The following is a 12416-nucleotide window of genomic DNA, read 5'->3' as shown; positions in this document are numbered from 1 at the left end:
CAGATACGCTCAAAGGACACTTCAGCAAGGCATGAAGGTCAGAATGAATCATCCCGCTCTCACGGAACGCTGTGTAGCCACTGTGGTGTGATTTTCGCCTTTTGTCCAAGAGTGGTCCGAGCAGTTTTGAAAGCTAACCTTTACTTTTAAAACCCCACACCAAACACATGATGACAGAGGAGCCACCCTGATCACCCTACTGAAGGCACCTGAATATGGCCGCCAAGTCTGTCTACCTATCTGACATTTCCCTGGTTCAAATGTAATTAGCATTATCCACTGCAAACCTCCTATTTAGATAAGATACCCAAAAGGTATGACGCCTGGGAGAGACGACGATGTGATGTGACAAAACGAAGACACGTGTCAGAGATAACATGGCCTGCTTAGAAACACACACACACACACACACACACACACACACACACACACACACACACACACACACACACGCCAAGGCAACCCACTGTGAAGACTAAACAAAAACTTAAAAACCACAATTGGCGTCTTACAGCTAAACAACAGCACACACTTCAGTGTTTCAGGATGCCTGTTCTCCGCCAGCAGTATAAAAAGGCTTTTGACTTTAAATGCTCTTTCTCAGGTGATTAAACATTTCAATGGTGGAGGCATTATCTTGGGGACCGTGTGCCATTTGAAGAAGATGTACCACTTATTCAAAGACCTCTTCAAATAAGCGCCTTTGTTCTCAGGCAAATTCCTTGGACGCCCATTAAAATCACCACGCCAGAGCCGTGAGAGCATGTTGGAGATGTGCTGTTCTGCTGACAGTAATTATATGAGGATTATGTGACTTTTTTGTATCTCTACAACATAGGGAGAGGCACAAGTGGAGAACAAGACTGGGTGATTGTGAGAAATTATCATATAGTATGCAATAATGTTGCTTGAGAATACAGAGAACTGAGAATACATCATCAAAAGTATATTGACATAATTTGTCATCCAATTATTCTCCATCCACCTAGATCTTAACTGTTTGAATAAAGTATAAATCTTCAGGCTATTAATCGAAATGAGTTATACTTTAAGACCGCTAGCTTGGGCTAAGGTTGTAATATATTTAATTTCTGCAGAAACATAAACATACATTACTATAAAAAGTAGGTCAGCATATTTACATGTAAATTCAGATGGAGGGACAATGTGACCCAAATAATGCAATTTGAAAGTCCATAAAGATATGTTGATTAATCAAGAAAAGAAACAATATTATAATAATAAAACAGCACATGCAAATGATGGGGGTAGATTAATGTATAGTTACAGGTACAGTTTAATCTGTAGAGAGTAAATACTGGATACAGGCCTGATTTATGATCTTATGCTATTGCCAGTTGACTGACTTTCATCTGTATCGATTAAAACACACTGGGATTCTCCATGTCCCTCTCCTTAATATCCTACACTAAAATTATACCATCAACATTGAAATATTCCTCCAACAGTCCAAGCCAAAAGACTGCTCTCATGGCAACTGCCATAAATGTATAATTAAGCTTGCATTGCGTAATGCAATATAAAATCACTGTGTGGGCTTAACATATGCACGAAGGTGGTTCGCATAAAAAAAGGAAAGAAAATCTAAAGGCCACAAAACTTCAACTATTACTTTGCAATTACTATTACAATACAAGTGACAATATGTTTGCATTTCACTGTATACTTGTATGCACGTGACAAATAAAGAATCTTGAATCTTGAATCAATAGTAATAGTGCAATAATGTCAGATGTGCGAAGAGCAAAGGGCAGTGTCTACTGATCATCCCTGGCGATTTTCCCAGCTTTGCTTTTGCACCTCTCAGAGTAAAGGTCCTGAAGGTCCTAAAGATTATACTGCTGGTAATTTGCGGCCCGTGATGGACTAGGCCGTTTTCACCACCCTCTGTAGAGCCTTTCGGTCAAGGGCGGTGCAGCTGCCGTACCAGGCAGTGATACAGCTGGTCAGGATACTCTCTGTGGTGCATCTGTAAAAGTTTGTAAGGATCTTGAGGTCCATACCAAATTTCCTCAGCCGCCTGAGAAAAAACGGGCGCTGGCGTGCCGTCTTGATCACAGAGTGAGTATGGTGTGCCCATATTAAGTCCTCGGTGATGTGGACACCGAGGAACTTGAAGCTGCTGACTCTCTCCACTGCAGCCAGGCCGATGTGGATGTGGACGTGGTCCCCCCCTTCTTCCTCCTGAAGTCCACGATCAGCTCCTTAGTTTTACTGATGTTCAGAGAGAGGTTGTCTTGGCACCAGTCCGCCAGGACTCTTACCTCATCCCTGTAGGCTGACTCGTCGTTTTTACTTTTAAGCTAACCATAGTGGTGTCATCAGCAAACTTGATGATGGAGTTAGAGCTGTGCGGGGCCACAGTCGTGGGTGAACAGGAAGTTCAGTAGGGGGCTGAGCACGCTCCTGTGTTGAGAGTCAAGAGTGGTTGAGTGGTTGCTGCCTACCTTCATCACCTGGGGTCTAGCCATCAGAAAGTCCAGCATCCAATTACATAGTGAGGTGTTGAGACCCAGGTCCCTGAGCTTAGAGACAAGCTTGGAGGGGACAATGGTGTTGAATGCTGAGCTGTAGTCAATGAACAGCATTCTCACGTAGGTGTCCCTCTTGTCCAGACGGGATAGGTCAGTATACAGGGTATAGGCAAGAGGCGTCATCTGTGGATCTATTGGGGCAGTATGCAAACTGAAGAGGGTCCAGAGTGGCAGGTAATGATGACTTGACGAGTGACTCGAAGCACTTCATCATGCAACAGGGCGGGAGTCAGTGAGGCAGATTACCTTGTTCTTCTTAGGGACTGGGATGATAGTGATTGTTTTGCAACATGTGGGGATAACAGACTGCGACAGGGATAAATTGAATATGTTCATGAAGACATCTGACTGCTGGTCAGCGCATGCTCTGAGAACACAGCCTGAGATGTTGTCTGGTCTGGCTGCGGGTGTTGACGCGCTTAAAAGCCTTCCTCACGTCAGCCGCATTGATTGCTAACACACAAATCTTGTGAGCAGCGAGAGCCTTGATGGGCGGCTCAGTGTTGGTGCCGTTGAACCGAGCATAGAAGGTATGAAGCTCGTCAGGTAGTACAGCATCATTACACAAGCTGTCAGATTTCTGTTTGTAGTCTGCAATCGTCTGAAGTCCGCGCCACATACCTCTCTCATCAGCGCCCTGGTACTATATTCGACCTTGCCTCTGTAATTCCTTTTTGCGATCTTAATAGCCTTGCACAGTTTGCATCTGGATTTCTTGTACTCGTCTGAATCACCAGAGTTAAATGTGTTGGTCTGTGCTTTTAGCAGAGCACGAATGTCACCATTAACCCAACTCTTTTGGTTAGAGAATGTCCGAACAGTAACAATGGGAACGCAGTCGCCGAAGCATTTGCTAATGAAGCCGGTGACTGTGTTTGTGTATACATTGATGTTATTGTCCTTGAACATATCTCAGTCTGTGGAATCAAAACAGTCCTGGAGCAGAATCCAATTGGGCACTCCAGTGATGAATGGTCACTGGTGACATTTGCTTAAGTCTCTGTTTGCAAGCTGGTAACAACAGAATGGAGGTGTGGTCAGATTTACCGAATGGGGGGTGAGGAAGGGCTTTGTAGCCATCTTTGAATGTGGAGTAGAGATGATCCAGTGTGTTGTCCCCACACGTGTGACAGGAAATATGTTGGTTGTACCTCGGTAGAACTTTCTTCAAGCTGGCTTGATTAAAATCCCCCGCTATAATGAAGTCGGCTTTGGGATGACCCGATTCCTGCCTGTTCACTGTTGCATACCGTTCTTTGAGTGGTCTTATTGTTTGCTTGGGGAGGGATGTAGACCACAGTACAATAATAACAGATGAGAATTCCAGAGGCATCAGATATTCCAAGTCAGGAGTACAGTAGGATGAAAGTGGTTCCACATCAGTCCACCAGTTTGCCATCATGACAACATTTGTCATCACATTGTAGCAAACAGGTACAAGTGAATGATTGTTTTTTTTGTCTCCCATTTTAAGACCATGCATAATAGCTCTATGGCTGGATTGGGAGTTCAGATAGAGCTAGAGGTCTGTTTTTTAAAAGAAGATACCAGAGATAAGGCCAAGATGGCATACTCTCAGAAGAGGCTTGTGGTAATTAGGGTTGAGCATTTACAGGCAGGTCTAGTATGCTTCCATTCATGCCCATTATGATTACCAGTTCTATAGGAGTTTTCCAATTTCTAAAGGAAATTATGAAATTGACACTCCTCAAACCTTCACTACATCAAACTATACAGCATCCTATTGTAAACAGGCAATGAGACACATATTCACTGTGGAATTTCTAAAATATTCATCCAGAGACCAGAGGTTTGCTATTCTTCCATTCAAAGCCAGTGCAGAGAAAAGGAGAACAATTGTGGGCATGTCTATAAAGAACAGAATAAGCAACAACCATGCCTTTACACTCAAACTGTCTCCTCATAAGGCTGATTATGCTCTGCCAATAAGGGAAGCCCACATCAATCTGTTGGAGTTTAGCAGCCTGGTTTAAGTGAGCTATCTGGCTGGATTGGGAGTTTGGATAGAGCTTGAGGTCTGTTTTTTTAAATAATTAATTAGAAATAGTGCTAAGATGGCATACTCTAAGAAGAGGTATTATATATAGTATTTAGGGTTGAGAATGTATGCACACCAAAGGTGCACAGACCATTGGTGAGAGGAGCTTCTGCAAACAAGTTTCTGCAAAATAATAATTTGTTGCCGAACTCTCACGGGCAGGTCAGCCAAACCTTCGGGCCAGGCAGACTCACTAACCCCTCTGTGGGGCAGGGTGCCTGTTTGTGTGACCCCAGCTAGGGGGCTGTCACTGCAGGTACCCCTTGTTCCCTCTGGGGAATTAATGGGGACTCTGATGCTCTATACAGAGTAGCTGTGCGGGTGCTTGCATCAAATACCTACCATAGATCAAGCATGACAATTAAAATGACTTATTTCGGAGTAGATCCTATAGGGCCTCTATGTAACTCTTCATCTTGAATTTTGCAAGTGGCATAAATCCACAAACATTTGAGACCTCTGACAGCAATGGATCATGAAAGGGGTACAGTATACAACCATGGAAATGTTGGCGAGAAAAAACATTTTTTTACATGTTTTCTTCTGGTAGTTTTGAGAACAAATACATAGAATGCTAATCATGCGTCACTCTACAATTAAGTAATTCCTACATGAAAACAAAGCAGGTGATATAGAGTCCCTACTTTACAGCTAGAGAGAGAGAGAGATTCATACATGATAAACTGAGCTAATCATTTATCATAGCTATACAGTATTATATAACATTTAATTAAATTCTACAATTTGATAGGGAGATCAAGCTAGTAAAATAGTCTTTATCATAATAAGACAGTCTACCACCAAATTGATTGAAATGAAATCATAGTAAAATGTATCTCTGAGTAAAACATACTCACTAAAGACACAAAGGCGAAGGAAGACATTGTGTCAAAGTCAGGTCTAAGATACAGTAAAAGGCTTGAGGCAAGTGTGGGATTACCCCCCCCCCCCCCCCCCCCCCCGCGCACCCCATCCCGCCCAAGTCCCACCCACCACCCACCTCCACCCCCCTCAGAGCGCTAGTCGTCACTAAAATAGGCTCAAAAATAGGCTCACTGAATAATTTACGGGTGCCAAGAGTTTGGGACCTGCAAATGAAATGCAATGATTATTTAATACCATATAACCGTTGAAGAGGCCTCATGATAAATTTAACGGGAGTGCATTATTAAGTTCTCACCTTCACGGTTTGTCCGGCTTCGGGGCCATCCTGGTGGGAGCAGAACGAGATAATTAGGAACAGTTGGGAATTCAGGAATATCTCTGTTAATAATTCAGCAGGATTTTAATTTCAGATGAATCACTGCGCCTCCCCCCTCCTTCCCCGCATGAATCTCAAAAAGTTTTTAGTTTGTTTCTTTTGTCTTTTTTTGTCCTCATTTAGTTAGGTTCATGTTTTTCTGTGGGGAAAACATACTCTTAACTCTGACTGGATGACAGATACTGTGCAATTAACAACATTGCACATATTCATAATGACTGCATTGTATAGCTACAGAATCCATAGTACATTATAGACTGCAAAATGTGTTTTTCTTTAAAGGTAGAATCTGGAATTCAAACAACATATATATAAGTATATAATGTGAAAACGTACATAAGGTGAAAACAAAAATGCTTAATTGAGTATAATGTGAAACTTCATATACTGTACACACACGCACACACAAAAACATCTGAATGGCAAAAAAAGGACTAGCGACAATATCAGTTTTCAAGATTGATATGAATGTCAGATCTAAGAGTGAGAACATGAAACATCTCCAGTGTAAGGTTGTTTATGGGAGTCTAGAATCATAAGAAACATCTCTTATGAACTTGATTTTGTCTGATTTTGTTTGTCAAGTCGAGTGGCGTGCTGCAGAGAACACACTACCCCCCCCCGTGGAGAGGGATGCTTTCATACACCACCTCAGCCTCAGCACTATCCCAGGAGCTGTCACAACTAATCTCCCATCATCACGTTTTCTTTAGACCTGTCAAAGAAAATGATATCCAGGTAGAGATTATTGCCTATTTCAATTTTTTTCTTCAAATATGTGAAATTATTTTCTCTGGCAGGAGGTAGGTGTTATTTGGACATTAGCATTTATATCAGAGGTTATGCAGAATAGAGGAGCCAGTCAAATGATAGTCTGCTTGGTTGTCAGGGCCTGGGAGGGGAGGGACTACCTGTTCTTTTATTGTTCCAGCAGGTGGGGATCTTTTGTTAGCTTTCTATGCTAACTGTCTTGTGTAATGGTGGGTTTTGTTCGAATGCAGATCTAGGCAATATCAGAGTTTTATGCTTTAACTTTCTTGTATGTATGTGTAACCCTCCTCCAACTTCTGAAGACACTTTCTCAACGCTCATTCACACTGATTCAGGCCTCTATTCACTTGTTTACTTACTCCTTTACTAATTTACTCGCACCCTCCTATCTCTAATAGACATGGGGTATTCAAGGAAATATGGCCCACCAAGGACTGTGAAAGAATTATTCAAATTAGAGCTGGATTATAAAAATAAAAAAAAACTCTCTTATATCTGATATGGTCCAGAAATGAACAAAGAAAAAAAAGACTTTCAGTCTTTACATTTCTACATGCAGTCACATTAACATTCATAACTTTAGGGGTTTGGAATTTTCTGATGCATAAACATTTCCATGGCAACAGAGAAATAACTACAGTAAATTGTTTTGAAACGCTAGCCTTTGTAGGTGTTGTTTCTATGAAGTGTTATAGACCCAGATTGGAGCAGATATTTTAGCAAAACACATGTGTGTCTGTGCGTGAATGTGTGTGCGTGCGTGTGTGTTTGTGTGTGTCGTACCTGTATGGAAATGGTGAGCGAGGTGGCCAGGAAGTGCTTTTCTACGAGGTCGCCAACTCTCTGGGTGGTGCTGAAAAGGTCTGCCACCTCGTCTGGACGCAGGTCCCGAAAACGCTCGACAGGCCGTAGCGGACAAACCAACACGTCTGAGAGACACACTTGTTAAGGAAGTAGTGGATGAGTAGTGGAAGGAAAGCATAGAGAGGTTATAAAATAAACCCTACAGTATCTACATAGACAATGTGCATCGACAATGTGGATTGTGATGGAGAAATATAGGGAGGGACTCAGAATGCAATATTACTGTTCAGTTTTACTTTTGTAAATTGGTGTCAGACAATTGGTGGGCCTTGAGAATGTTTTTGAAATATGAAATGAAAATATTTTGAAATTGTGTATTTGTTTGCATTGCCTGGAGCCAAATCTAATAAATGCAATGGACACTGCTCACTAGGGGGTTTTGTATTTTTCTTTAGTGTAGTCTCCAAGGTTAATTTAAAATGAAATGGTGGCTTATAGATGTGCAATTGTAGTTTGTAGCACTCTCCTCAAGTGATTTGTTCTTCTAAAAGGCTGTGAAACTAAAGAACAAGTCATAAATGACAGCTGGAGGACTTTACCCCTCCCTTCATCATAACATAACGGTAACCCCTCCTCCCTCATATACTCAATATAGCACATCCCCTGATTGTCCAGGTCCCTGAGCATTGCACATGATGTTAATGCACAACCCTAACTTTCAATGTCCATGATTCCACATTTCACTATTGCACATTCCTGAATGAGTGGGTCCATCCCCATGCCCCTAACCTTGTTGAGACCAGGCTTTCCTAGTTCAAAAAGCCTGGTGAAATCCATTGCAGAAAGTAACTACAAAGGGGTGGAAACCTGTTTGAAATGAGTGACGCCTCGCCACACATCAAACCAATCTAACACCTAATGCCTTCATCAACTAGATTATGTGTATAGAGCACACTTCTGGCAAAACATAATTCAGTTTTTCCTTCAGGTTTTCCATTGCCTTCAATGTTGCAAGCTAGCATCAAGCAACAACTACCTGCAAAATAGTCTTACCCGGTCAGAAAAAAAGAGTCAAGATGAAGCATATAACAAAAAGCAATGATCTACAGCATTTGGGGGAGGGTTCTTGAAATGTAACATCCAATGAAATTGCAAGCACATTCTCCCATCGCTCTGTCCAGGTGCAATCCAAGCCAGATTGGCTAATCTAAAATTATGCAGAACTCCAAAGGAGACGTGAGAACAATGCAATTTAAAGGAATGGCTAAGCGAGACTCTTATCTCTAATGTGCTCCTTATTTGTTCATTGGGGTCAGTGTGTGTGGTACAAATGAGTGTTGTTGCCTGACCAGTTTCCACAGGGGAGTATGTAGGTCTTCCTGGATGGCAGAAGCACAAACTCTGAGGAAGGGGCACATGGAAGGAGTCCTCGGCATGTTTGAGCTCTAGCTATCCAGGAAGGTTTTGTTTGGCTTGCTGATTCTTTTTGAGGCAGTTTTCAGCAGACGTCCAGTCATCCTGGCTTTTGCCTGTACCATGACACTGTTGTACTGTTGTGAGATGTTTTCCAGGCCTTGTGGTATTATGTGTAAGTCGAGGGATGACTGGAAGATGGGTTGCCAGACTGGGCCAAGATCCTGAGCAAAGGTCTTGAGAAGGAGTGGGCTCACATTGTCTGGCCTTGAGGCCTTCTCTGTGGTAACAAGGATTTCCTTTCCACATCAGAGGTAAGGACAATCTGTATGACTGCAATGCAGTAATTTGTGTGATTGTGGGTATCAAATATTTTGTAGAACGGGTTCAGATCCTTTACAAATGTTGGCTCGTCCTCCAAGTGGAGGGGTTTGCAGGTACTGCTGGATCTCTTTAATTTTGTCTTGTAGAGATAGCATTTGTCCAGGATGTTGCCCATCCTATTGCTGCCTTTGACGATTTGGGAGAGTTTATATAAATATACATATTTATATAACCATAAGAACTACAACACTTTAAATCACTGTAGTACTGTGAACAATTTAGTACTTTCACACTGCTGTTATGGTGCACTTAAAAAAAAAATGTTTGCCAATTATTATTTTCTTCCATCTAGCCACACAAAGTATACATTTTAATTTGGTAATAATAATCACTGGGGAAATTGATCGAGAAACACCACTTCATTCTAGGTTCCTCCTGAAAGATGGTGGGCAATGTTGAGAGCTTGTGTGAAAGATAAACAAGCAATGTCAACTCATTTGTCATCAACTTCGCCAAGAAGCAACAGAAACCTTCAACAATAAACTGTAGCAACAACAATGGATAGAGAGTGCAGACCAATCGAGAGAGAGGGGGCGAATTATGTGGTAATCAGACAGAATGCTGTTGAAAACAGCAAATAAATAGAGAAGAAAAGAAATAGAGAAATGAAAGACAGAGAGAGGCAGTAGGAGATAAAAAAAATAGATAGGCTATTATAAACATGCTACTACACTGAAATACAGATCATCATTACATGTGAAACAAAGACAAGTGAATTGAAAGAATGTTACTGTCAATCCTTTGCCTGCAAGGCCATTTCCAAGACAGTCTGAAGAAAGTTAAAGAAGGAAAAGTGCCACATCGTAACCCACTGCCACTCACAACCAAAGTGTGAGGTTTTCTGTCTTTTCTATATTATTTTTTTAGGGAACAAAAATGATCAATTTCAGTTGAGTCATAAAGGTCATAAAACATATTTCACAGGAAGTCTCAAAATCCACATTTCACTACAATTGCACGCTGAAAAGTAATCAAGCTGGGCTCCAATAGCCAGACATGTTTTGATGACAGGTGGAAAGACTTTGAGAGCAAATGTCCAAAGGCTGAAGAACATGTTTCCCTCTGTTACGGGTCATTGGATCAATAACAGTGTTTTTGAGAACACTGCTTCAGAAAAACAGTTCTTAGAAAAACTGAACCCACAATCAAGGAGAGTACCTAAGAAAAGAAACAGCTCAACTCTCTGGCCAAAACATTCGAGGGAGTGATCCTCTCAAAATCATAAAGAGGAAAGAAAAAGCAACCCTTTATCTATAGGGGGTCAAGAGGTATGAGAGATGTTTGTATTTACAGAGAAACCAAAACAAGCAAGATACAGGATCCACAATAACAGCTGTTTTGATGCTTGTTGCCCAAACGTAGTAAACAACCTAAGAAACCACACCAGAGCTACACTGAAACTACACCAGGGGTACACTGAAACCACACCAGGGGTACACTGAAACCACACCAGGGGTACACTGAAACCACACCAGGGGTACACTGAAACCACACCAGGGGTACACTGAAACCACACCAGGGGTACACTGAAACCACACCAGGGGTACACTGAAACTACACCAGGGGTACACTGAAACCACACCAGGGGTACACTGAAACCACACCAGGGGTACACTGAAACCACACCAGGGGTACACTGAAACCACACCAGGGGTACACTGAAACCACACCAGAGCTACACTGAAACCACACCAGAGCTACACTGAAACCACACCAGAGCTACACTGAAACCACACCAGGGGTACACTGAAACCACACCAGGGGTGCCCTGAAACCACACCAGGGGTACACTGAAACCACACCAGGGGTACACTGAAACCACACCAGGGGTACACCGAAACTACACCAGGGGTACACTGAAACCACACCAGGGGTACACTGAAACCACACCAGGGGTACACTGAAACCACACCAGAGCTACACTGAAACCACACCAGAGCTACACTGAAACCACACCAGAGCTACACTGAAACCACACCAGGGGTACACTGAAACCACACCAGGGGTGCCCTGAAACCACACCAGGGGTACACTGAAACCACACCAGGGGTACACTGAAACCACACCAGGGGTACACCGAAACTACACCAGGGGTGCCCTGAAACCACACCAGGGATACACTGAAACCACACCAGGGGTACACTGAAACCACACCAGGGGTACACTGAAACCACACCAGGGGTGCCCTGAAACCAACCATTTCTTGGTTCCTGTATTCCTGTAATCAACAATTATTTAAATTAAGAAAATTGTGAAGCTACAGCCGGTTCAGAACACTGCAGCAAGACTCTAGACGAAAACAAGGAAGAGAGAGCATTTCACCCCTGTCCTGGCTGCACTGCACTGACTCCCTGTGTCTTTTAGAGTTGATTTTAAAATTATTTTACTTGGTTTTGAGGCTCTTAATGGCTTAGCACCCCCATACATCTTAGAGTCCTTGGTGTCCTATGTCCCCTCACGGTCCTCAGGTCCTCTGAGGCAGGTCTTTTAAACGTACCGAAGGTTCCCCAAAAAGAAAATTGGGGAAGCCGCCTTCATCCATTACGCGCCAAAAGTATGGAACTCCCTGCCAAAAGGTATTAGAGAGGTGACCTCAGGAGACATGTTTAAATGACAGCTGAAAACATATCTTTTGAACCTGGCATACAATTACTAATATTTTTATTTTCCTACTCTTTTTATTTAGTTGATTATTTGATTGTTTTTTCATTTTTATTAAAGTTGTTCTATGTATTACTGTGATATGGTTGTGCTGAACTGCAAAGCACTTTGAGCTGCATAGTCTGTATGAAAGGTGCTATATAAATAAAGTTATTATTATTATTATTATTATTATTATTAAATTGTCTATAACCGCTGGGCAGATATCATGACAAAGATGGAGCTGAGACTCCATAAAAGACATAAAATGGCAATGGCAAGACATGGCAATCAGTAACAACAAATATATTTTAATTAGAGGAAGTGGATCATTTGAATTCAGAGTTGTCTTATATTGATTTCATGTGTGAGAGATACCAAAAATCAAACACAAACAAAAATTCATTGATGTGGAAAAAAGATTCATCAAATTCCAGCGGCGGTGGAAATAAAAGAGACGTCCAAGTCCAATCCCCCAACATGAAACAGCATCCTGTTGCGTTTGGAGAGGATGATTACATCCTTGCGT

General features: G+C 42.1%; 1 protein-coding gene across 2 annotated transcripts in view; it reads right to left on the bottom strand.

Moving 5' to 3' along the window:
• The window catches only part of fhit (fragile histidine triad diadenosine triphosphatase), a 158740-nt gene that overhangs the window by 40726 nt on the left and 105598 nt on the right, over positions 1-12416 (bottom strand). For both annotated transcript variants that reach the window (XM_083667766.1, XM_083667767.1), the window contains 2 exons: positions 7430-7575; positions 5795-5824 (listed from right to left, as the gene is read on the bottom strand). In XM_083667766.1, the coding sequence (XP_083523892.1) occupies positions 5795-5824; positions 7430-7575 (176 nt within the window). The remainder of the gene's footprint in view (positions 1-5794; positions 5825-7429; positions 7576-12416) is intronic.

This window comes from Argentina silus (assembly GCF_951799395.1).
Source record: "Argentina silus genome assembly, chromosome: 4".
Classification (NCBI taxonomy): domain Eukaryota; kingdom Metazoa; phylum Chordata; class Actinopteri; order Argentiniformes; family Argentinidae; genus Argentina; species Argentina silus.
The sequence above is the reverse complement of the archived record's forward strand: the minus strand, read 5'-3'. Positions and strand labels throughout refer to the sequence as shown.